The sequence below is a fragment of the Heloderma suspectum genome, chromosome 3 (assembly GCF_057233095.1).
Source record: "Heloderma suspectum isolate Gila_16-S chromosome 3, 16-S_ref, whole genome shotgun sequence".
Lineage (NCBI taxonomy): Eukaryota > Metazoa > Chordata > Lepidosauria > Squamata > Helodermatidae > Heloderma > Heloderma suspectum.
Genome location: NC_139460.1, coordinates 238647546 through 238673384, shown reverse-complemented (window position 1 = coordinate 238673384; position 25839 = coordinate 238647546). Strand labels below are relative to the sequence as shown.

Sequence of the window (25839 nt, the reverse complement as noted above, 5' to 3'; positions counted from 1 at the left end):
TGACCTAGATTCCCCAAACTAGGCACATCAGAATTGCAATGAGGTCTTGGTCTTCCTTTCTATTAGTAACCATTGCCTGCATCTTGATTTAAGCAATTCCTTAAGGCAGGACCATTTATAAAAGCAGTTTTAACTAACTGGCACAACTTAGCTGTTCAGTGGTGAACAAGTCCTGACAAATTTGTTTATAACATTGAGGTGCATTTAAAAACAGACAGTATCAACCATGCCCAAATCAATATGGAGTAACAACACTAAAGGCTTAAGAACATATCCTAGACAAGTTGGTCACAGACAAAAGATAACTATTAGGGCACAACAGCAAGTATGACAAACAATGTGAAAATACTGAAACTTTTGCTTTTGTGACTGCTCTGCCTTTGGCAGCTGATCCCACCCAAAACATCACCTGGCTTGTTCACCAGGAGCAGAATCTGTGGTTTTCTCTCACTACCCAACCCACATTTTATGGACAGTTTTGGATATCTGCAAAAATCGCAGGATTTATTTCCAGGACAACCTTTTCTGCATGAACAGGGAGCAGCCGTTACAAACATGTTCCACCTCTTACGCCAGATAGATGACTAACAGAGAAGAATGACCATTCTTTCCAAATGCATTTCTAAAAAGGCAACAATTACTATTTTTGTACTGGTTTCTTCATGCACGCAAGCTAGTTTAAATGGACAGTGGGTGGTTCCTCATTTTCCAGTTAGCCTTTTCGGTGTGATTAGTTCTGTTACTCTGTTTCTTAACTTGAAGTATTCTCATCTTGTCTTTAAAAACCCTTCCCAAAAAGTAGAAAAATTCATCCTACTAATCTCTCACCAGTGCAATTATGAAAAAAGCATGGTTAAAGAGGAATAATGGTAGCTATCTTCCTAAAGGCATCTCTCCGTAACAGCTTATGCTGACAATGCTGTAGCACTAGTGGAGTTGTTGTGATTTTAGCTCATTTGATCACTGTGGATGAGGGCACAGGGCACCAACAGCAGAATATTAATTTCCTCAAAGAGTGTGGATAGTCCCCTCTTTGGAGTTCCACCCAGCCAACAAGTCTTCACCAGCAGCAGACAAAACTGCAAAGAGGGAAATGGGTGATGTCGCAACAGAGATGCTGTGAGATAGGGTAAGCAGCTGACCAAGAGATGCAGAGCCATTGCCAAAGCAATGACTTGTCTTGTGAAAGGCAGGGGAAGAGAAGACTTCCTGCCCTGAGGCGTTTAAAGTCCAGGAGAAGATGGCAGAGGACTCACTCTGGCAACTCTTAAGACACCTGTAAGCTGCTGGAGTTCTCAAGAGGAAAAGGCAGCATAGTGTGCTGCAAGCCTCCTCACCTCTGGAGCTCTGGCTGCAGAAAGAGGGGAGAGTACCCTGGCCGTCTGTGAGAACATGGTGCACACACCCAGAGGTTTGATAGGGCAGGCATACACACATACACAGTCCCAGAATGGACAGCTGGGTCAGAGGTATGTAGTTAGCTGCATTGTACATGACAAGCACCAGCCTTGCAGTTTGAAGCTGGATAAAGAGTGAGTGAGTGTGTGTGTGTGTGTGTGTGTGTGCGCGAGAGAGAGAGAGAGAGAGAAAGAGAGAGAGAGCGTGAGCGAGCGAGCGCGAGCGAGCATCTTCCAAGTGGATGTGATTATTTTAGAATAATCGTGACCTTTACATTCAGCCCTTTTTATAGTCCCCTGGACAAGAAAACCACATGTTCTGGAATCCGCATCTAACGCCGGCAAGCCATTAGTCTTAATACAAAAGGTATCTGCTTGTTAAAATAAGAAAACATTTATCAGTACAACATACTGTTTGATTAACCTTTATGAACAGATGCTCATTTTAAACAAGTGAAAGATTCTACCATCCTTGATCCTCTGAAGCTAGGTTTTCCTGACAGAACACAAGCATTAGCACCAACAGTAAGGTTTCAGTCTTCCACAAAAGTGCCAAAGAATTTTTAAAAATAGCTTATTAAGATGCAGCATTTGGTACATTAGATTTCTATAATTTAAACTTTGGCAGAAATGCAAGGAGATGTTCATAAACAATTCAAATGCATAATTCATTGAACAAAGCCTACCAAATCTTCCAGAGTCACAATGCAGCAAAAACTTAGTCATTTGCTTTCTTTGGGTCCATTATAAAAAAAGTTTAAACTATTTGATTTTAGAATGCTTGGGTTTTCACCCCCAACAGGATGAAAAGTATTAAACAGGGAAGGAAGGAGGGGAAGGGCTCCAGAGCATCGCTTTTGCAGTAGCACTATGGTATTAAGCTGCGGGCACACTTTGAATCGGGTGCCTTCAAAAAGATAAAATGGTTTTGTGGATAATTTCAATGCATTCTCTGATCTCATCCTCTTTGATCACTAGCGGGGGAGCCAACCGGATGATATCACCATGCGTTGGTTTGGCGAGCAGTCCATTGTCACGGAGTCGCAGGCATACTTTCCAGGCATCATATTCTTCAAAACAAAATTCAAAACACAATCAGCTGTTTCTCTTACAACCAATTACAGTATAAGGTAATATGAAGCAAACGAGAGAGGTTGCGTTTCCTTTCCAATAAGGGGAGAAATTTCTTCAAAGTTGCTGTTTCTAAACAGCCTTGGAATAATATTTGAGCTGTGGCCACATGGAGGCAGCTGTGCCTCCACTTTTTAGGCATCACATAGGAGCACTGATCTTATAAACTGTTTCCAGGAGAAAACTTGTCAAGCATTTTGGGCTACTATCTATTTTACCCCTGGCAGCAGGTCTTCAGACTTTGCTATGATTGGTAACAGGGATGAGAAGTTCCGAACATGTGATACAGATTCTGGCCTGCTTGCACAGGCTGCCTGTACATTTTGGAACCCAATTCAAGGTGCTGTTGTTTTCCCTATAAAGCCTTACATGGCTCAGTACTGCAATACTTGACGGAGCACCTCTCCTGATAGGAACCTACCCTTATTGGTCACTCAGCATCTGAGGCCCTCCTCTGAGTGTCTCTTCTGAGGGAGGCTCAGTAAGTAGCAACATGGAAGGGGGCCGTCTCGGTGGCCCCCCGATTATAGAATGATCTCCCCAATGAGGACTGCCTGGCCCCGACAATATCATCTTTTCGGCTCGTCTACTCTTGGGCATTTGACAGCATATGGTAGGGTTTTAATGAGTCCTAGGATTTCCTATTGTTGATTGTTAAAATGGTTTTATATAGATAAATGTGTGTGAATGTTTATACGTTTGTATGTAAATTTTTTTTATATTATGCTGCAATGTCGTATTTAAGATTTTTAATCTTTGTAAACTGCTCAGAGAGCTTTGACTATTGGGCAGTACAGAAATGTAATCAATGAATGAAATGAAAATGAGCCTTCAACTGAAATTGACAAGGGCTGTCTAAAAACACTTTTTCCAGAGCAATTTTATTTTAGGTCTTGCATATTACTCCCCCTCTTTACAGGCCAAGTGCTCCTCCTTTGCTACCAGAGGAAGCATCATCCTACCTTGTTTTAAGGTGATGGGGGGGGGGGGGGACACAACATGACAATCATTTCCCTACTCAAACAGCAGCAGCATCCCATCCATTATGGGTGGATGGCATATTGCACTATTGCCTTTGAACTGGGTCTTGGCAGAATTTTCTTGCAAGTATTAAAATGAGGACTTGAATCACACTCAAGCCTTGGTATGATAGCCTTACCTTTAGTTTGCCGAATAACAATAGCATTTAATAATCCTTTTCCTCTGACGCAAGTCACAATATCTGATGGCGTCTTCATAAGTTCATTCCTCAATAAGTTGCCCATGGTTTCTGCATTTTTCACTAGTTCTTCGTCCTCAATCACCTAAAGCAGTTTGAAATCAAGATGAGAAAGCACTGAGGCATCATTGCAACAATGTAAATATGAAGTTCAGTATGGCTCATATCACACCACCACCATGTAATTAGTCAAGAGGGAGGACAATTTCCCAAAGTTACAGATGCACGCAAGTACTCAGTTTTAAAGACATGAACACATGAATGATACAGAGCAGATGTATGGCTGCTTGGCAGTTATTTGTTTAGTATTTGCATTACATTTTATAATTAGTTTCATGGGCAAGTTTAGGAAAATTAACAGTTGAATACACAGTTTTCAAGTTATTTAGATATTGCAGTGTGGTTAGTGTAAGTTATAGTATTTTGATGGCCGTAAACAAGGCTTCCCCAAGGTGGTGCTCTCCAGATGCACTGGACTGCAGCTCCCATCATGCTTGGGAATTATGGAAGTTGTAGTCCAACACATCTGGAGAGCACCAGGTTGAGGAAGGGTGCCTCAAACTACTATTTACATACCTCAAGTGCTGCCATGGCAACCCGGCAGGCCAGGGGGTTTCCTCCGTACGTAGAACCATGCTCACCAGGTTTAATGGTGAGCATAACTTCATCATCGCATAGTACTGCTGAAACCTATGAGCAAAAATTCTATACTGAGACATTTATTAAGAACTCGGAAGTTAAAATGGGAAATGTTCTTTGCTTCACAACACTGCAGGCATTCCACTAAATTACAAGTGCTTCTTGAACAATTTGCTGTCTGCCACCTACAAAGTTCCTGTTGCTGAACAGAGTGGCAGCAATCCTAAACAGCTTTTTTTAATGTCCTGTTGCCATTTTGTAGTACGTACTCCTAAGGCAATGTTTTTCAGGTTGTAGTGCAAGTAGATGTGATTTCCTATTTACTATATTTAGCATTTTACTGTTTTTAAACTACTGACTCAGCTAAAAAAAAAAAAAAAGAAGTTTCCAAAATGCTGGTTGTAGCACTCAGGCTGCTCAGCAGGATTTTTCCCCCCATCTTAATGCTAGAAGATATCTTGAACATCCTGATCCTAAAGACATTTCCTTGGAGGCAATACCCACTGATTTCAATAGATCTTACTTCCAAGTAAGTGTATTTAAGTTTCCCATCTTAAGTGATACTCAGTACTCTATCCAAATGCCATAAAAACAGCCAGGCATAGGACTAGTTTGTTCTGTTCTTCAGTTTACACCATTCATAAGCCAACACAGAACTGAAGCACAGCACAATAGCTTTCTTGCTCCTTTTCCTCTTGGTTCCCTGGGCTCAGTAAAGGAGTTCAATGCTACAGATAAATCTTTCCCTTCATGATTATGATAGTTCATCTTAATACACCAACAACTGAGAAGTTTCAAGAATTAGAGCAGAGATGCACAACTTTGATGTGCAGTGACAGTTAGGGGATCAGGGCCACACACACACACACACACACACACACACACACTTTCCCTCAATACCAGAAAATAGGCCCTCCGAGCACTAGTTCCTAGAGTGTCCTTCGGGAAGCAGGCCTTCCAAGTGCTGATTCCTACAATTGTCCTTGGCAGTGGCAGCAGATGGTAATTTCAGCTGTGAAGGTCATGGGAGGCAGCAAATAACATCTTGGGGGAGTGCGTGCCGTCACAGGTTGTGCACCCCTGTATTAGAGCTATCATATCTTTAAAAAATCATCCTAGTGTGTTTCAGACCAAGCAGCATAGTTTTGAAATAATTCCTGAATTATATACTAACAAAACTCATGCTTTTTTCAAAGTATGAATTGCTGGTGATCAATAGCATGCATTGTGCACCAGTATAGTACCTGAGCCCAGTATATCTGATGACCTTGGAAATTCAGGGTTGTAGGGCTAGTAAAGGGACTGTAAAGGGAATCAGGGACTGCAGTTATTCTAACATAGTATAGATCGAGGTCATATTAAGCTTGGTCAAGCACATATCAAAGAAGCTTAAGGTAGAGGCTATATTATTTTGGACTAATTTAGTCAGTGGGCCCTTTGTACCATTTTATATAGGCTATAGCCGAGAACCATTTACTTCCTTCTTTGGCATATTACAACTGCCATAGGGCATTTCTCAATTCCAGAGCTGCTTCCTATGTAAAAAAAAAATGTGTTATAGAAAAATTACAGCAGATCAGTAACACCTAAAGGGCAACATGGAAAAGCTTACAAACAATGCTCCCTCCAAGAAGGAAACAAGTCTGCCAAGGATACAAGAGTATCCAGCAACACACATGTCCTCCTGAGAGATTGTATTGTATTCTTTCCTTCCCATAAGGCTTTGTTTTATACCAAATTGGAATGATTTGCTAGAGCACTGACATACTGGAAAACTTGAATGCTGGAATATAGTCCTGACTAACTTCACTCCATCAATGACCCATTTTTTCTTTAGGCCAGCTTTGCACTTACTTTGTTGAAAACTCCCAAAAGAAGTAATACTTACAGGATAAAGACCTCCAGACAGGGCCTTTCCAAGCAGGATCAGGTCAGGTCTAACATTTTCATGATCGACAGCCAACATTTCCCCAGTTCTAGCTAACCCAGTCTGAATTTCATCAGCAATAAGGAGAACCTGTTTTATTTTTAAAAGAATCAATGTATAAGCTGCTACTCATATTCAAAGAGAAATATTTCCTCAATAAAGTAAATTCACCCCAGCATTCCAAACAACTGCATTCCAAACTACCTGAAATGAATAAGATCATTCACCGAACAAATTAAGGTCTACTCAACATACGACTGTATCACATAATATCTGAATAGGAAACCTTTAAAGTAAGGATTCTAGTCTATGTTTGTTCCCCTCTATTCTTAAGAGATAGGAGGGATGAAACCTCAATAGCCAAGAACGCTTTACAGCAGTGGTCCCCAACAGGGCACCTATGAAGCTCTCCCCTCTGTGGCCCCTTAAAAAAAATGGTTGTAATAAAAGCCTTGGAAAATGTTAAGGCAGTCTTCTTTCTCTCCCTTTCTAGCCCCCAGCCTTGCTCTTTCTCTCCCTCTACCCCTTTGCCTTGGTATTTCCCCCTCCCTCCGAGACTTTAGCCTCACTCCCCCTACCACCTCTTTAGCTCACTGTTTCTTCCCCTCCTTGCCTCTAGCCTTGCTTGTTCTCTCTCCCTTTGCCTTGCCATTTCCCCCACTCCCAGCTTCTAACTTCACTGTTTCTCTCCCCACCTCTATCTTGCTGTTTTTTTCCCCTTCCAGCCTTTCGCCTCACTATTTCTCTCCCTGCTTTTATTTAGCTCACCTTTGACTAGCCAGGCCCCCACAACAGTCATTACATGATTAGCTGCATCCTCTGTGAGATACATTTTGTGGTGGTGCCCACAGCAGTTTCTCAAATTCCTAAATGAGCCCACGGGTCCAAAAAGGTTGGGGACCCTTGCTTTACACTGTTTCTACTCAATAGTCCTTTCATATCTCTGTCTACAGAACAAACGTTATTTGCATAGTGTTATCAAAGTTTCACCATCACCTCCCCACTGGAAGCATCAAAGAAAATGGCTGTAATCCAGAGAGTTATTTTAGGCTTGGAGACGGGCCTTGATGTTACACAACAACTAATGTTGCCATTCTCTCTTTTCTTTTCTTTCTTTTTTTTAAAGGAAGAAGGTATTACAAGGCTTTACTACAAATTCAAATCTTGTCTTATGGCTCTCTTGATCACATCCATAATCCACATTTCTATCTGACCTTCCATTTTTATGGTAAAGTCCAAATAGTGTGTATATTATAAACATTCCACAGGGTGAGATTCACCACCGCTGTACCCGAAGGTAAACAAGGTTGCTCTCTAAAAACAGCCACATCAACAGCCTCAAAAGTAAAGACAGTGTATTACTGGCCCACTAGTGGGATAAAGTCCAAACTCAAGGGTACACACAAAGCATATTCCAGTAACTTTGTTGTCTGCTCAAGATAGGCATAGGACTGATAAGACAGTAGGGTTGAGCAATGGCTCACCTTTGAGAAAAAGAGAAATGCTGTATCACTCATTGCTAGGCCTTTAGGAGATTCAGGAAGCTATGGGTTGTATCCAACTTTAGTCCTATTTAGAGTAGACCCATTGAAATAAATGGGATTTAAGTTAGACTATTATTGGATACAGCCCTTTATGTTAGATAAATGCCACTATGACCAGCAATATCAGAAAATAACTAGTATGTGTCTTGAAATATATATAATAGTATTAGGTATTTACTAACTGTTGTCTAGAAAGAGACCCATTGCATTAGTGAGTTAAAAGGCTTGGCCACTTTCCAGAGCTTAAATGTTTTCTTTTTCACACAGTAACTTACTTACATTCTGCTTTGTGCAAAGCTCTCGCACACCTGTTAGGTAACCTTTATCAGGAACAATCACACCAGCTTCACCTTGAATTGGTTCCACCATAAAAGCTGCTACATTTGGATCTTGAAGTGCACGCTAAACGACAAGTATATTGCAGAGGAAACAAGATTACTGAATGCAGTTATGGAGAGGTACAGTTTCGGCCCCTCTACCCAAGACACACTGCATCTAACTTCTATATAGGTCCGCTTATATTGACTTCATACCGCAATAGATGACAAAGATAAGATTTTTTTAAATTTCATTTCAACCTCAAACATACATGACCAACTATCTGAAAGTTTAAGTTTGCTTGGGACTTAAATTTTTAAGAGTTTTCAAATATTCTCAGCATGAAAAACAAGTACTTTAATTCTATTTAATTCTGGCAAAAAACAAAAACAAATTGCACCGGTTACATGATACTTGGGTAGTACACTGATGGCACAGTACTCAATATTACCCACCCCTCCGATCCACATAAAGTGAAAAAGCTGGGACAGCTGGAGTGCACATTTTATCCTAGATTACACTATCTTTACCAGTACTTGATGCTGCAATTAGAAATGAGAGACCCAGCACTAAAATATGTGGTGTCTCCAGTCTGCCTCACTTCTGCTTTTTCCACTCTTCCTCACTCCTTGCTCTAAATACCATTTTGTTCCTCCCTCCTGCTTTCTTTCTCCCTCTTTGCTCATTGCTCTCCTTCTTGGGCCACCACCACTCTCCTTCCACCATCTTCCACTCTGTCCTCCTCACCACTCTTCCACTGGGGAGCTGGGAAAGCACATCCTTTGCAAGAGCTGTCCCCAGCCATGAATCCTTTCTGTGCTGCTATCTCATTGGGCTGCATATGTGTCCATTCCCTTCTGTCTCCCCTCAACCTCACACATGCATAGTCCACATTTTCTGTTGGCCTCCCTTTTGTTCCCCTGCCCCCCCCCTCACCCCTCCAATGTTATTTAGCTCTGCATACCTTGGGGTTGCCCCCAACATGCAGAATCCTGCCTTTTTGTTTGTGGGTGATCCCATTTTTAGCATGGGGCCATCCACTTGGCTCTTCGAAGAGACCATGATTCTCTGCTGAAAAAATACCAAGTAGTGATACTACCATTACTGATTTTCAAAACCTGTTCTATTACTAAATTATGACCTCTTATGGTTAACGAGATCAAAGCTTTAGTCCACAACCAATTAGGACCAGTTTATACATGAAAATCAGCCACATGCACCTGTGGACAGGATCACAGAGAAACCTTAATGTCAAATGGGCTGCACCTGGATATAACCCAGAAGCCATTTCTGCAATTGCAGTAGCACTTCTGTCATTTATTAGGGACATTTTCATATTGTCCTTCAGTCAGATTTCCAGGACAGCTTACATGAAAAGAAAACAAATACAGCAAAAAAAAAAAAGGCTAGGTTACTTCACAGAATGGAAAATTCTGAGGTACCTCAAGAGCTGGCAAGTCATTGTATGGAATTACTTCAAAACCAGGCATAAAGGGTCCAAACCCATCATAGCTGGAAGGATCTGTAGAACTTGAAATAGCAGAGAGCGTTCTTCCCCAGAAATTGCCAGCTGGAATGAATGAGAGAGAGAGACAGAGACAGAGACAGACACTGAGGTTAAAAGAAGCACCTGTATTAACTGTTTAGTTATGTTATGGAACCCAGTTAGCTCAACAATCCGAAGAGGTTATCGGACACCATATGTTCCAAAAAGGTAGAGAAATTTCCATTGATTATTGTGGCATTTAGATCACGTCCCTCTACCAACTGTGATCTGTCACAATTTTATCATCAATTTTTGGAACTGAGCCCCAGCCAAGCTATGTAGCCTGTACTCCTGTTTTCCCACAGAAACATATCTCCACTACCCAATATTCATTTACAAGAGGGTACATCCACATTTAGAATTTAAACATCATGTAATACAAAGATACTATAAAGATTAATGGAACAGAATAGCATTTAAGTACATTTCTTAACTGGCCTATCTAAACAATAAATAGTAACTGCTAGATTTTTTTATATTTTCAAAAATAGGAGAACAGCCATTATTTGTCCCTTTCTCCCAGCAACATTAAGTGTAACCTGAAATCTGCATAGCACCAAACAGACCTCCAACCTACGGAGGTCATCTCCCAAGCCATGCCCCTCTACCAAACCTAGAGAACAGGAAGGTCTCTTTAGCACAGGGAGAGGAAAACCCACTCTTATCCCTGATGATTCCTGACTGGAGATAAGAGCAGGGTTTCCTCTCTCAGCAGTAGAGAAAGGCAGCCTTCCTCTATCACTGAGCAGGACTGCCCTTTTCTTCAAGCAGAGAAAAGTTTAGAGCAATCACTCCATGCCTATCTTGCACCGAGAAAAGGAGTTTCTTTGCATGGAAAAACTCCTCTGTGACATCAGTGGGCAGGGCTTCAAGGGGAGGGTCCATCCACTGATGTCATCCGGCCCTCAGGGAAGAAACCGGAAAGCAATCTGGGCCCCACCCCTGAAGTAGAGCCTGTTACAGTTTAGGCTGTAATCCTACAGCCAGCCTGAGGAGCCTCTGGAAAGTACATGAATGCTGCTTGCCTGGCAGAATGACAGCCCTGGAGGAATCCCTGGCTTGCCAGCAGAAAGCTCTGTGGGTGTAGATATACTACTGATGGCATTTCACTGGTGGTGGGGAAGAAGGGGAGTGTTGGGGGTAGCCCTGGATCCACAGGACCCAAAGCCCTCTCATTCCCCTGACATGACCAAACAAGGGGAAAGAACAAGGCCAGTCCTGGAGCTGGTGTAGTTCATTTCCCTCCCATTCCTGTCAGTGGGAGCAAATGTGCATGCCTGGACCAAAAGAAGAAAAAGCTGCACCCTTTCAGTATTTTTAGATGCAGCCTTTACATAATCAACAATTTCCACCACATTTCGTTTATCCAAAGGTAAGGTATTATGGCTCAGTAGTAAAGCACCTGCTCTACTACTCAATCCCCAGAATCTCCAAGCAGGCTTCTGCCTGAAACCCTGGGGAGCTGATGCCAGTCAGTGTCAACAGTACTGGCTAAATGAACCAATGGTCTGACTCAGCAGCTTCCTATGTTCCCCACCTGAAACACATTATTAAGCTCTGACGTACCTGCGAAAACAATCTTTGCCTTGTATTTTGGAATTCCTTTCACTGTATATGCCCACTTACGAGCCAGCTTACAGGCCGTTTCACCAGCCTCCACACCTAAGGCAAAAGAGCACGTACAATGGAGGGAGGAGGGGAGAGAAGGAGAATACATCCATTACTAACAGAAGCCAGAGGATAAATGAATTCCTTATTGAGATCACAGAAAGCGTGGGATGGTAAGTACCTAGGGTCCTGGAAAAAAGGGTAGCAAAAAAGCAGCACCAGTCCCCACAAAAAAAGATGGAATCCTGTATATACACCTCTCCTCCAAAGGGAAGATGTGTGGGGCCTGAGCACCCAGGGGAAATCTATCCACTTGGAATACGTAGGAGCTACCCCCATTTACTTAGTGACATTAAGCTCTCTCTCAGAATGGTCAGAGCAGACACAGAAAATGGTGCCCAACAGATCTTCAAACACTGAGGAAGCAATTTCAGGCTTCAGGGATTCACTACTGTCCTCTACAGCATTCCACTTAAGTTACAGATATATTCATTCACATGGTTTTGGGAGGACAGGGATATTACCTGTATTCATTGGAAGCACCTTGTTGTATTTGAACATTTTAGTGATATATTCTTCATATTCACCAAGCACATCATTATAAAATGCTCTCGAGGTAAGAGTAAGTTTGTCACACTGGGATTTCAGAGCATCTACTATCTTTGGGTGACAATGGCCTTGATTGACAGCGCTGTATGCACTTAAGAAGTCAAAGTATCTTTTGCCTTCTACATCCCACACATAAACACCTGGAAAAAAATAGGACAAAAAAAGTTAAGATATTAGGAGAATAGTAACAGGACACATCTAGTACATAACAAACGCAAAATAAATTGAGCATTTGTTGTCTGAGGAATTGAGGCATAGGGTGAAAGCCACAGAACTCTGTGAGGTTGCAATCACTTATCTAAGAGTAAGTCCCACTGAACTCAAACTTACTTCTGAGTAGACATATACAGGATTGTGTTGCAAATCATTCAATTGATAAGCATGGGATAACGTATGGCTGAATAAATAAAGTTTCTGCAAAACAGCACATCAATCCAGATACACTTGATGAATGGAGTGGCTGCCTTAGCAAAATTTGGCCAGAATGACACCAGTATAGAGTTCACATTTTTCCATTTCCCCAACAGGTTTGGACACAAAGGCTTAACTTAAGGTTTATCTTTTACAGGCTAAGAACTGTTGTCTTGCACTCAGAGAACACATTGGTAGCTTAGGAGTTTTTTGACGAAGCAGTGGTTAGGCTATATTGTGACAAACACTGTAGTAGTAATGAGAACAGACTGATATCTAAAAGTACAAACTGCTAAAATTAAGTGCAAACCCACCAACCCTCAACCACTCCCCTTAAAAATGCCCAGAGTGCCACATTTTGCCAAAGGAATATTAACCATGTAGTGTTAACTGCCACTGAATTCTGCCCTTTGCTAGCACTGCCGTGTTACATTTTTTTGCGCAGCCTATAGTAATCTGCTGACTACCACGAACAGCTTTCTATATTGACTTCAGCTAGGAAAGACCATAGCTTTTTGACATATGTATCAAATTTGCATTCCAGATGCTACTTCCTAAAGACATTGTTAGTCGAAGTGACTGACATGCTGCAGTTTGCACTCAGAGAAGAGAAGGAAAGATTTCTTCAAAGACTACAACAGACCAAAAGCTTTCCCATATACGATGAGCAGATTTTTCCATTCAGGTCACACTGACTTTTCACCCACACTGTCCAACATACAGCTTCTGCCCAAATCTACCTAAGGTAGACGTGGATAAACTCACATGTTGAGTTTAATCAAGGTAGCCCTTTGTAGGCCAAAGCCAAGGGAAAGCTGGTTATTTTCAAATCTCCAAGGTGAGCTGAAGGCTACACAGCTGCCTTCTTTTCCCCCCAAGGGTTATGCTTCAGCAGGCTGCAAGATGCCAAGACAAAACAACCATTTACTTGTCCTCTAGGAAGCACCTGATATGGTTGCACATCACTTTGGCAGCTTGATAAGTGTAACAGACACATGTTTGGTGAGATATTACTACTCTCCAAAGCTACTAATTTGCAACTGTAAACCAATAAAAGAGTTGACCTCTAAGTAGTTTCCAAGCACTTATGTTTTACTACAAGCATGATGAGATTACATAGTAGCAAGAAAACAGACTTTGGCACTATTTGAGTTTCTAATTAGATAAAGATGCATTCTCATGGTGCAGCAAAGCTTGCCAAATGCTGTCAAGCTTCAGAGACACTGTAGGTCAGGTGATCAATGAGGTAAACAGCTGGTGTCCCAAGTTCTGGGCAGCCCAGTAATATGTGCTCAGGTGCTTTACACTAAGACAGAACCAAGAACCTAGTCACTTTTACAACAAAAACTGAAGGGGCCAGGGGGAGGGGGGAAGAGACAGAGAGAATCACATGTGCATGTCCTCTATGGCAGTTACTAAGAAGATGTCATTCTGTATGAGAGAAATACATTTGAACATCAAAATTAGGAAAACTATCATATTGGTTTAGTTTATTTGCTTTTTAAAGTTTATTCTAGTTATCAAGTTTATGTAGTACCAGAGGAAAACATTTAGTGATATTTAAGTGTTCCAAGGGCAAGGACCAAGTTGGGGAGAAAGGTACTTGGGAAATAAGATACCTGCAGACATGCACATACCATCTGCCATATACATCTATTAGGAAGGAGACACCAATTGATATCTATTTTTCTAATCGCTCAATCAGCTAAGCATCAACTATGAACAGCCACATGGATGGCAGGATTCCAATCTGGCCAACCTTTTCTGCTTTCTGTACCCCTGTTTAGCAGCAACAGATCATTTTTACACATGAACTAAAATCCAGCTCCTCTTGCTTTACACTCAGAATGACTCAAGACTTCTCTCTATTGATTTCTATCTGCTGGGATTTTTAACCACCCTTTCCTAAGTGGGTCATCTTTTTCTATAACAGCAGATGTCGGGCAGGGCACTGAGAGCTTTGTTTCCAATTGTAAAGCACATGCTTCTAATCATCCTCATCATTGCAGCAAACAAATGCTGCCACAGGTACACAGGGAGCCACAGCCAATCTATCTATTGACACTGTTGTTTAATTAACATAGTAAATGAAACCTTGTATATACATTAGCACATGAACATATTAAGTGACCATAAGATGAAGAGGTAGCTGTGTAAGGAAGTTGAAGCAGACCTAGCAGTGTAGCTAGTCATGTAAGCTTTGAATGTAGGTTCTCTCCTCCACTGGACCCACATACTGTTAAGAGTACTTGTAATCAGGAAATCAGCACAACTTAGTTTACTTAGGGCGCAATCCTATGCAGATAGGTGGCCACCTCCAAACTCAGAAGCGACCGCCTATCCAATGTGGGGCAGGAGAAGCACGGAGGGGATCATTCCCTCCACGCTTCTCCTGCCCTGCATTTTCAGCTAGATAGCCGATTGTGGCTGCCTAGCCAAGGGAGGGTGGAGCGGGGGAGGAGGCTGCTGTACGACACATTGGATGTGTCATACAGGCATTTCTGCCCTCCCTACCCAGAACACCCCTTTTCAGCTGCTCCGCGCTCCTCTTGTGGGCGTGGAGCATGGGGTTGTTCCGCACTGCCTCCGAGGCGGCGCAGAAGTGGAGGGAGGTCAGTTCTCTAGGAACCAACCTCGGAGCACAGGCTCCGGGGTCAGTTCCCAGAAAGCCAGATATCCTATGGCCATCTAGCCGCTGTCTAGCGGCCATAGCATTGCTCCCTCCGTAAAGGATTTTTCGGATAGCTGCACATCTCACATGTAGAATAAGCCTCGAATATACTCAATATTTAAGCAGACTTATGTGCATTATTTTCCCTACACATTCATCTGATTATAAACGAACATTTATCTCAGCTGACAGGCAGAAATAGCAGATAAATTAAATGTTTATCAATATTGTCATTTAGAAAGTGAGTTTTGGAGATGTGTATAAACTAGGTGGCTCAGCTATGCTCCAGTGCTAAAACAAGATATACATGAAGACATCTATGGGCAGAAGACAAGAACAAAACAAGGAAGTCACATTAACCCAAAAGTAAGTGCAGCAGCTGGTGTTTGTATTTTTTTTCCTAAAGTGATCCACACACACAAAACTAACTTAGCACAGCTAGAGAGACCAAGGGAATTTTAAGGGTGTTAATTTTTATATGATCAAGCAGAGTTTAGGGAGATTATCCTGATTTTATTTGTGTCAGATGACTGCATAACCAATATATTAAAGACTGCAGGAAGCCATGTTAGTCCATTAGAAAATCCAAAAGAACCAGTAGCACAATGCCTGTATTAGGAGCAACTAAAAAGATGAAGCTCCCTCCTATGCATCCAGTGTAGAAAACAACCACTACTTTCCTCAGTGTGCTGGGTTCCTGTGCTAGACACACAGCAAGTGAACCTCCTTTGCATCTAGCATAGGAATATGGCTGGCTGGAGGCGGCATGAAGTGATCCAGCCTCCTCTGCAGGCCCACTTGCTTTCTGAGCTAGACCTGCAGGATGGGATCACTTCCTGCATGTCTAGTGTAGAGATGTGGTGGAGTGGTGGCAAAGGGGCAGAGCACACTGTGTTTCTAGCCATCAAACATTTTTACTGGCCTGCTTTTTGCTCATAAGAGGTGGCAGCAAAGGAGAGATAGAGTACTCAGTTCTTCCTCTGCCAGCCCCTCTTATGAGTTACCCGCTGGTAAGTAAAAATGTTTGAAGGCTAGTAACTTTGGGGAGCTATTTTACAAGGTTGGAACACACCTATAGCTATTAAGATCTAAGGGCTTTCTTTAAGGTTTGCATTACAATAACTCTTCCTGCAGGCTCCATTTTTTAAAAGACAAATATATACCAACTAAACCTCAATTTGGAACCTGGGCCCCACAAAATACGGTTGCCACGGTGACCACAAATTTAGTTCTAGCAAGCGCTTCCTATCCCCTCATTATCCAATTATCCATACCCAGTATGCAGCAAAATATTGAATGTTCCATCTGTCCGAGAGACCTTGGAGGTGGATGACTCAAGCACCACTCTCATGTTTTACACGAGGTGCAGGAATTTTAGAAGCAGCTAGGGATGTGTAATGCGTTCACTTTCTCCAAAGCCTGGGGAAAGATGAGAACACCTCCACTGCGTGCTTCCAGGTTCTTGGTGTGCCAAAGGACTTTGGGGAGGGGTCTGGCTACTGAGCTCTACCAGAGTTTGGGGACTCCTGTAGGGCCGGCCCTCACATGAAGCAGGGTGAAGCATGTCTCAAGTGACAGAGTGGGAGGACAGGTGAATTGCACTGCACCCTCCTGCCCCCGCCAGGAGGGCCCATTGCTGCTGCCTCCAGTAGGTGCTCTGGAGAACCCTGCCAGCTCCTCTCCGGCTCAGCGGGAGAGCAGCCAGCAAGGCTCCCCAGAGCAGCTGCCCTCTGGGGAGCCACATCGGCTGCGGAAACAGACAGAGTGGCTCTTCAGACAGTCCACCTGGCTCTGAGGGGTCCTTCCTCAGAGCCAGGCATTTCGGCAGGGCAGACTCACTGAAGAGCCATGCCAGTTGCTTCTTCCAGCTGCGCATCTCAGTGGTAAAGGCAAGGGAAAAGGGGGGATCATGATGCAGCAGCACATGTGCTCACTCGCCTCAAGTGGCGGGACAGCTTGCGCCAGGGCTGGACTCCTGTATGTTACAGAGGTACTTTGTAGCAAGACACATTTATTGGACAAAGCTTCAAACTCCCAACTCACCCCACTCACTATGAAAAGCCAAGCCAATACAGAGGAACAGTACGTTTTATAACAGAAGTAGGTGGCAAGCAACACGCAATGTAATATGATTTGCTCTTCTCTGCAAACCAAGGGAAACATGACATTTACATGCTCGGAACTCTCACAAGCTTTCAAGGAACTGACGTCATCTCCACTGGTTTCAAATGCTAAGTGAGAGTCAGCCAGAAATAGAGGAACAGTCACAGAACTGTGTCAGCTGGTGACAGCTGTAGACTGCTCCTCACAACTCTTTATGAAATACTTACCTCCAAGCCTCAGCAGGGAGGGAAAGACTGGCAAACACAAACTTTGCTTGCTGCTGCCTATCTTGAAAATTACATGAACCTCTCTCTTGATCATATCATCAAAATAACTCTCAGTTCTGTATATTACATCAGCGTTGGCTAAGGGGAAGCTACTTCTAGCCAGGCACTGAAACAAAACCAGAAGGGAGCAATGAACCAAGAATACAGGTTCGTAACCAAGTGACACCACACACCATCCTCCAAATGCCAAACTCCTCTATCCCCATGACTCTTCTTCAAACATTTTGGGAGAGATGGAGACATGAGCATACAGGCTAGGAGGAAAAACCTCTTCAGACTGGAGAATTCCAGCTGGTATTGCCCAGGAAACTGATAGGAGGAAAAACAGAAAGACTACTCCATGCCAGTAAAACAAGAATGTGTCTCTTGCTGGCACACTGCAGTTTTCCCAGTAGCTGCAGGGATAAGAGGAGATTTATTATTAGGTCACTTTGGGGCAGGATATGGCCTTTCTACCCACAACACACATCCAAAAGTGGTTTGCTGGGAAGCAGTAGTTGATGACCAGAACTTAGGGCTCTGGAGCCATGTCCTAAAGATATCAGCACAGAGCTCCTTTGATGTCGCCAAACTGCTTATCGTGTTTTTATTTATGCTATCACCATTTTTTGTATGAGAGAAGCAGCTAATTTCCATTCTTTGATGACTTCTCACACACAAGACAATATGGCATAAACTGAATAAGAGGGCACAGTCTCCTACTTGAGACACGTGCTTGCCAGCCCCTTCCTCCCACTCCCTTGTCTCTTTCCCATACTAGTAGCATGTGTGTGCTTGCTCCTTCTCTATGGAAAAGAAAGCAAGTGTGCAGGCAGCAATCACAGATTCTGCTGTTTCTCAGCCGGGTTTTTTTTAAAAGAAGCGAGCATTCTAGCTGCTGACAGTCGTGGTATTCTCTCTTTTGAAAAAGAAAGCATGAACAGGCAAGCAAAGGAGAAACAGCATATGCAGCAGCTACAACATCTCACTATTTATCTACCCCTGGAAACACTACTATTGCAATAATAATGCATTTCTCACCAGGAGGGAGGGGACAGAGGAAAGTGGTAAACTGAAATTGCATGGCTGAATTAAGATTTATATTACCCAACATTGCTTAAATCACTATTGCCTACGAACATATTGGATAGATAAAAAATACATACCTTTTCCTTTTTCAAGTGCAACCGGGAGTGGATGGTAGTTATGTGCACCATACTTGGCCTCGCGCTCAAATATGTAATCAGATGATGGGGGGACTTGGACTGTTTTCTTAGTTGCAATCGATGTTGCTGAACTCACTGAAGCATGAACACCCCGACGAAGAACACCAAATGATTGTGGACAGGCCAGTTTAGAGAACATGATTACAGTATGGATGGCGTAGGCCTGAGAAAAGTTAACATAGGAAAACTAGTAAGAAACCTAGACCCTCATGGAAGACAGCAGCTTCAGTATCAGAGTTGCAAAGGAACCCATTAATATTTATAACGGACATCTATAAAAAATAGTTGTGATTACAGGAAAAATAGTGTGATGCAGGAAAACCTTCAAGTATTTTTATAGCATTTCACCATAGTGGAAGGCAGTCTAGATCCTACTGCACTCTTAAAAATTCTTCACAGAACAGCCAATACAGCTCCTACTTTATAAATGAGATAGAAACTTTCCACAAGTTAGCTAAAACATGGCAGGCAACATGAGAGAATCAAACCCAGGCTTCCATCCCAACCCTCAGTCTAGTATGCTACACACCAACATACTGGTGCGGAGATACATGCACTCACAAACAAGTGTGCTTGTACATTAAGTCATAGAGATGAATTTACACAAAAAAATTCACAAAATTTGTGAATTTACACAAAACGTCAATTAAAAACGTTTGTATGAGCTCATGATCTGTTTTGATGACCTATGGTCAATGTGTCACATCCCAATTTGTGCTCAACCTATCAGAACCAACGTAGCTACTCCACACCACATTCCCACCTCTAAGCCATAAAATAGTTTGATCACACAGCTTCTGTAACCTGAGAGCAACAATCAGAAGATGCTAGAGGATTTTCTATAGCCAGTTCCAATTACGTAGATCCCAGTGAAGCTATGATTTCTTCAGATATACTCTAAGAGGGATGCATCAGCTCTAGAGGCAGATAGACAGACTGCATGGACTGTTAGCAAATCAATTTGGACAAAAGGATGACAGCTCTGATTTACAAAAATACAGCAGGGAAAAGAAAAAGACCACAGTGAGCATGTTAAAAGAAAAAAAAATTAAATTGTGCACATTTTGCAACATAAGAACTGCCCTGCTGGATCAGATCAAAGACCCATCTAGTCCAGTATTTCACCAACCAACATCCATCCAGATACTTCTTGGAGGCTTACAGGAAAGGCATGAAGACAACAGCCTTCCCCTGGTATTTAGCAATATACTGAAGCTCTGTAATGACAAGGTATATTACTGGAGCATTTTTTCCACAGTTGCCCATTTAGCAGTAGGTAAAGAAGTACTGGAAAAACTAAAGGAGTGGCTGGTTGCAAAGAATTCCTAGAACCTTGATGCTGGTAACAAGATATTAAGAACATGTCTCTATTCTGCTGAACTCTGCTACAGGTTTTAATGTATGAGCTTTTACAGAGCAATTACTCTGAATTGTCACTAGACCTCTGTGACAGCAACTAATCCTAAAGACAAATAAAGCCTGCTTTACCTTTCAGTGCCATTAGTTGCCTACCGTTTCGTAAGATCTGGGTTTTTTAAATGGTTTATACAGAATTTCAAGAACTAACCAACACTATATATATGCAAAGTCCTCTACTCAACCATGACCTTACAAGATAGTGATAGGCACGCCACTGTTCCTAAGCTTCAGCCCCAATCTCTAATATCTATATTATGACATTATCAAGTGACCGATCCCTCATAGCAGCAGACTGGAACTATAGTCAGCCAACAAGAAGTCCTCTACTTTCAGGGGCATCTCACATACAGAAAGCAAACTGAATTTGCTGTTACATGTTTGCCCCTCCTTGGTTACTTTAAATGGCTTTAACACTCTATTCTGCTTTTAGAGATCTTGCTGCTTTTGGTATGTTGGAAGCTCAAATATTTTGGCCACCTAATGCGAAGAGAAAACTCTCTGGAAAAGACCCTGATGCTGGGAAAGACTGAAGGCAAAAGGAGAAGGGGATGGCAGAGGATGAGATGGCTAGATAGCATCACCGATGCAATGAATATGAACTTGAGCACACTCCGGGAGAGAGCGCAGGACAGGAAGGCCTGGCGTGCTATGGTCCATGGGGTCACGAAGAGTCGGACACGACTGAACGACTGAACAACAACAACAACATCTCTGTTTTAAATTGTTTTTATTATAGTGATTTTTTCTTTAAGCCAACATAGAAAATTGCTTCAAAGGTAGGGAAGAAATAAAGAATATAAAAGCAAAACCAAAGTTACAGCTGATGGAAGTCAGATATTAAATGAGAGCACTATTGTTCCTTTAATGGCTGTGAATGTTTCCTGAACCAGCCATTCACCTGCAGGGGTGAGGAACACACCAGTGCCTGCAAGATGAGACAGTGAGAAACAACAGTTTCGAATATAGAGACAGAGCTGTAAATTGGCTGATGCTGAATGAGCTTCTGGTGTATGGCAGGGGTCCCCAACCCTCAGGCCGCAGACCAGTACCAGTCCATGGCCTGTCAGCAACCGGGCCGCAGGGGTGTGCGAAATTCCCTCACCTTGGGTCCGCGGGGGGGGGGGGGAGGCGATCCATCCCTCCGCCCCCAGAATCCTTGCTGGCTCCAGCCGGCTCCGCTCCGCAGCGAGTCTATGGAGCTGCCGGCCAGCTCCGGCCGCTGGCAGAGTTCCAGCCGCTGGGACACAAATGGCGTCCGCTATGCGGATGCCATTTGTGTCCCTGTTCTACAAGTAATAGGCTACGTAAATCTTTATGTAGCCAATTACTGCAAAGAATAGGGACGCAAATGGCATCTGCACAGCGGACGCCTTTTGCGTCCCAGCAGCCAGAAGTCCACCAGCGGGGAAAAAAAACCCGGTCCGTGGAAAAATTGGACCAGTCCCTGGCGCCAAAAAGGTTGGGGACCGCTGGTGTATGGGATCTTTCTCTGGAGATCTGATGTGATACAACACATCTGCTGGCCTCCACTTATTTTTTACTTGTATATTTATAAATAAAGCAAATATTACAACACCACAGATTTTCAGTCTTCTCTCAAAGAGAAACTAAAGCAGGTATTGCTACATTTTTATTAATCACTTGGAGGAGAAGGTGCAGGGTATGCTGACCAAATTTGCAGATGACACAAAATTGGGAGGGATAGCTAATACTTTGGAAGACAGAAACAAAATTCAAAGTGAACTTGATAGACTGGAGCACTGGGCAGAAAACAACAGAATGAAATTTAATAGGGATAAAGGCCAAGTTCTGCACCTAGGAAAAAGAAACCAAATGCACAGTTACAAGATGGGGGATACCTGGCTCAACAAGACTACAAACGAGAAGGATCTCGGAATTGTTGTAGATCACAAGCTGAATATGAGCCAACAAGGTGATATGGCTGCAAAAAAGGCCAATGCTCTTTTGGGCTGCATTAATAGAAGCATAGCTTCCAAATTCTGGGACGTACTAGTTCCCCTCTACTCAGCACTGGTTAGGCCTCATCTGGAGTACTGTGTCCAGTTCTGGGCACCGCACTTCAAGGAGGATGCAGACAAGCTGGACAGGGTTCAGAGGAGGGCAACGAAGATGATCACGGGACTGGAAACAAAGCCCTATGAAGAGAGACTGAAAGAACTGGACATGTTTAACCTTGAGAAGACTGAGGGGAGATATGATAGCACTCTTCAAGCACTCGAAAGGTTGTCACAGACAGGAAGGCCAGGATCTCTTCTCGATCATCCCAGAATGCAGGACATGGAATAATGGGTTCAAGTTAAAGGAAGCCAGATTCCAGCTGAACATCAGGAGAAATTTCCTAACTGTTAGAGCAATACGACAATGGAACCAATTACATAGGGAGATGGTGGGCTCTCCCACACAGGAGGAATTCAAGATGAGGCTGGACAGCCATCTGTCAGGGATGCTCTGACTTAGATTCCTGCATTGAGCAGGGGTTGGACTCAATGGTTTTGTAGGCCCCTTCGAACCCTACTATTCTATGATTCTATACCCTGGAATTGCTCACTACTGGGGTGGGGGATGCAACAATATTTTGCTGAAACGTTTAGTTCCTTACTGACATGTTCAAAGGTTCCATGCAAATACGTTTTAACATGTCACAATTTCATTGCAATGACAGTTAGATGCTAGACGTCCTGGTCAAGTATTAGATAAATCTTAAGCAATGGATAGACTACAGAGCTTAGATTGCTTGTTTCCTACCACAGTTGCTCTGCTAAAAGGACCAGGTAGATCAGAGGATATCGCCTCCTCCTGCCCTACAACTACTACCCCCTCCACCGGTTCTGCCGTGTATAAAGAAGAACTTTGCACATGGCAAAGAAAAGGCATACACCAGTACTGGATTACAACTCAGCCACAACTTTAACATTTACAGGCAACTGACACCTGCAGTGGCATCTGCTCAAGTTATCGTAAAGATACCTATGCTTACGCCATTATGTATACTGATTAATATGTTTGACAGATTAAACTGAAAACTTGCTATGGAAAGGAGGGATTCCAAAACTTTTCTTAACTGCTCCTGCCCCAAAAGTGACCAGACCAGCCACGTGTACTTATATGTCACAAGTGGTTTGAGCAGCATACCACACAAACTCCTCACCTGAAAGGAACTCTTAATCATCCTAGCCAAGTTGCGAATAGCAAGGCTACACTTAAGTTACAATATGTTTAAAATGTCCTGGATTAACTAAAAGTACATTTAACATTCTTGCACAGCACCAGGCAAATGCAAACTTAATGAATACAAGAGGAACACCCTTTTCTATAACTTTGCACTGAGTTCACCACACAAGCTTTCCATCTTTCCCATATCTGTGGGCAGAGATAAACACAGCCTTAAATTCTATTCTATTGCACAATTTTGTAGGAGTGAGTAAATTTTGGAACCCATTTCTAAGATCTTTTACACTGCAATCCTGAACACACTTACTAGTAAGTTCCACTGAAAACAGTGGAACACAGTTGACTTCTGAGTAAACATGCATAGGTTTTCACTGTTCATGTCCTACAATGCCAGAATATGAAGAGGCTATACAACTTTGCTAGCTCTTCAGAAAGAGTCATCCTGTTAATATTAACACAGGATGTTAACACAGTTCCAAAATGACATTTAGAGATTTCACAAAAAAGGTTTGGATGAGATCCAGATTCAGAATTGCATCACTGAAAGTTACATCAGGCTGATACTCAATGTGATAGGGCTGGACAGGACAGGCCCCCCACACACCCCTCACAGAAAATAATCTAACTTGCTTAATAGGCATAGGCAGACGCTATTTTCAGAAAGACGTTAAGATTTGTCTTAATAAAATGGATGGCACCAATACTATGATGCAGTCAAAACCACTGTGAAAGTTACCATTGCATGCTAACACTGCCAAATGAGACAGAATGACCATTAAAATCCCCCATTATAATGGAACAGAGAAAGGAGGTAAGGCAGTATCTTTTGTATAATACATTAAACTCATTTTTTAGAAAATCAGATTTGATACACACTGCCCATATAGCAGATTTTAAAGCAGCAGACGTGTTTTTGAGGGATGTTCTTAATCTGTATAGTTGTAAAGGCATTGCTAATATGAAGTAACTCCATGTAAAGTGGTGCCTTCTAGACATATCACTAGTTGCAATAGCAGAGACAAGAGATAGTGATGCAGATAGAGAAACTGCCAGAAAGAAGTGTTTTCAAGCTTCAGAAACCAGGGCTCACGATATTAGCTGGGAAAAGACATCTGTTCAGTGCAGCTGAGAAATGTCAGGCTGGAACAGACAGTATATCTTAAAAGCGCTGTAGTCAGTATGGAAGAAGGACCACTACTCAAAGTATTTTTGCCTTTGTGAACAGGTTTGGCAAGTTGGCAAGCAGCACCCATAGGGCAAAAGTATGTATTTATACCATAAGTGGCAATGCTTCTCACAAGGCAGTTTACTTTTTAAACTATTGTCCATTTCCACCCACAATCTCTGTTATGCTATGCCAAAACGACACACCTTTGGTTGGAGTAAGGGAGAAAACAGAAAATCATAATAGCTAACCATTGACAATGCAAATCCTGTGTCTTCAGAAGTAAGCTTCATCGAGTTCAATGGGCTTTACTCCCAGGTGTGTATCAGATCATTGCCAGATTTCCAGACAGAACAATGCTCATTTTCATTGCTTCTAAAGAAAGTAGGAACAGCCAGGAAGCTTCCTCCAAGACCACTAGCGCCCAATAGCTCTCTACAGAGCTGAGATAAGTGAAAAGATCCATTAAGGGCACAATCCTATGCAAGGTTAGACAGAAAAAAAGTCCTACAACTCCCAGCATTCCCCAGCCAGCATGGCTGGCTGGGGAATGCTGGGAGTTGTAGGACTTTTTTTCTGTCTAAACATGCACAGGATTGCGCCGTAAGGTTCTACATTACAGAGTCTATAGCGCTAAGGCTTCACATACTATAGCAGCCTGAGGGATACTGTTGTGCATAGATTTCTATAGCAAGACTGGCTGGGGCTGAAACATACACACAAGCCCTTCCCTCTTAGCCCAGGTGGGTGGATACACGTTGGTGCAGCCAAGTGGGCGTACACTCTGCCCATGCCCAGGAGCTACGATTCTGGTCACGGACTCTAGAGCCGCTGATCACGGGCAGCGCACAGAGGATCTGCGTCAACTGAAGGCGGGAGGAGGCGATGGGCAGGCAGAACATTACCGGACGAAAGACGTTTGGGTTTTTTGCTTTTGCTTTAAAGGCGAAAATATCTCGATCTGAGACACCAGGCTGCGCCCAGAGATCCGTTCTAGCCCTGAACTGCGGGCCGTGCCAGCCGCCCCTTCCTCGGTATCCCCCACAAGAGCGGACGTAGGATGCCGGGCCCCCCTCAGGAAGAGCCCAGAGAGGAATCCGACCGGAGGGGCACCTCACCCAAAACCGGACCGCGCCCGCCAAATCCCTCCGCCGTACCTTCGAGAACCGGCTTCTTCTCCCTCCGCCAAGAGCGCTCCGAGGAAAGGGCAGCGGCGGCTTCTTGCAGCGCCTGTCACTGCTGAAAAGACCGGCCACGTCACAAGCCCGCTAAGAAGGCACGCCGCCGCCGCGGCGCCCCATTGGCTTCACCTGCGCGCCAACACCACTCACGAAGCAGCGGCGACGCCTCCCCCGACAGCCCCGCTCGCTATTGGCTGGCTGCTGTCCCAACTCTGCCAGTCATTGATCCTTTTAGTACGTTCCTTGCTCCGTTTCCAGCCAATCAGG

The 25839-nt window shown here is 43.2% G+C and overlaps 1 protein-coding gene across 1 annotated transcript; it reads right to left on the bottom strand.

Moving 5' to 3' along the window:
- Nucleotides 1–1806: 1806 nt before the first annotated feature.
- Nucleotides 1807–25638, bottom strand: OAT (ornithine aminotransferase). Its single transcript, XM_084845964.1, has 10 exons — nt 25549–25638; nt 18556–18778; nt 11854–12078; nt 11288–11383; nt 9618–9745; nt 8137–8259; nt 6275–6403; nt 4324–4437; nt 3688–3832; nt 1807–2467 (listed from the first exon to the last, which is right to left on the bottom strand). Exons 2-10 carry the CDS (start codon nt 18752–18754, stop codon nt 2307–2309), a joined length of 1320 nt encoding a protein of 439 aa, XP_084702090.1. The 5' UTR covers nt 18755–18778; nt 25549–25638; the 3' UTR covers nt 1807–2306.
- Nucleotides 25639–25839: the final 201 nt, after the last annotated feature.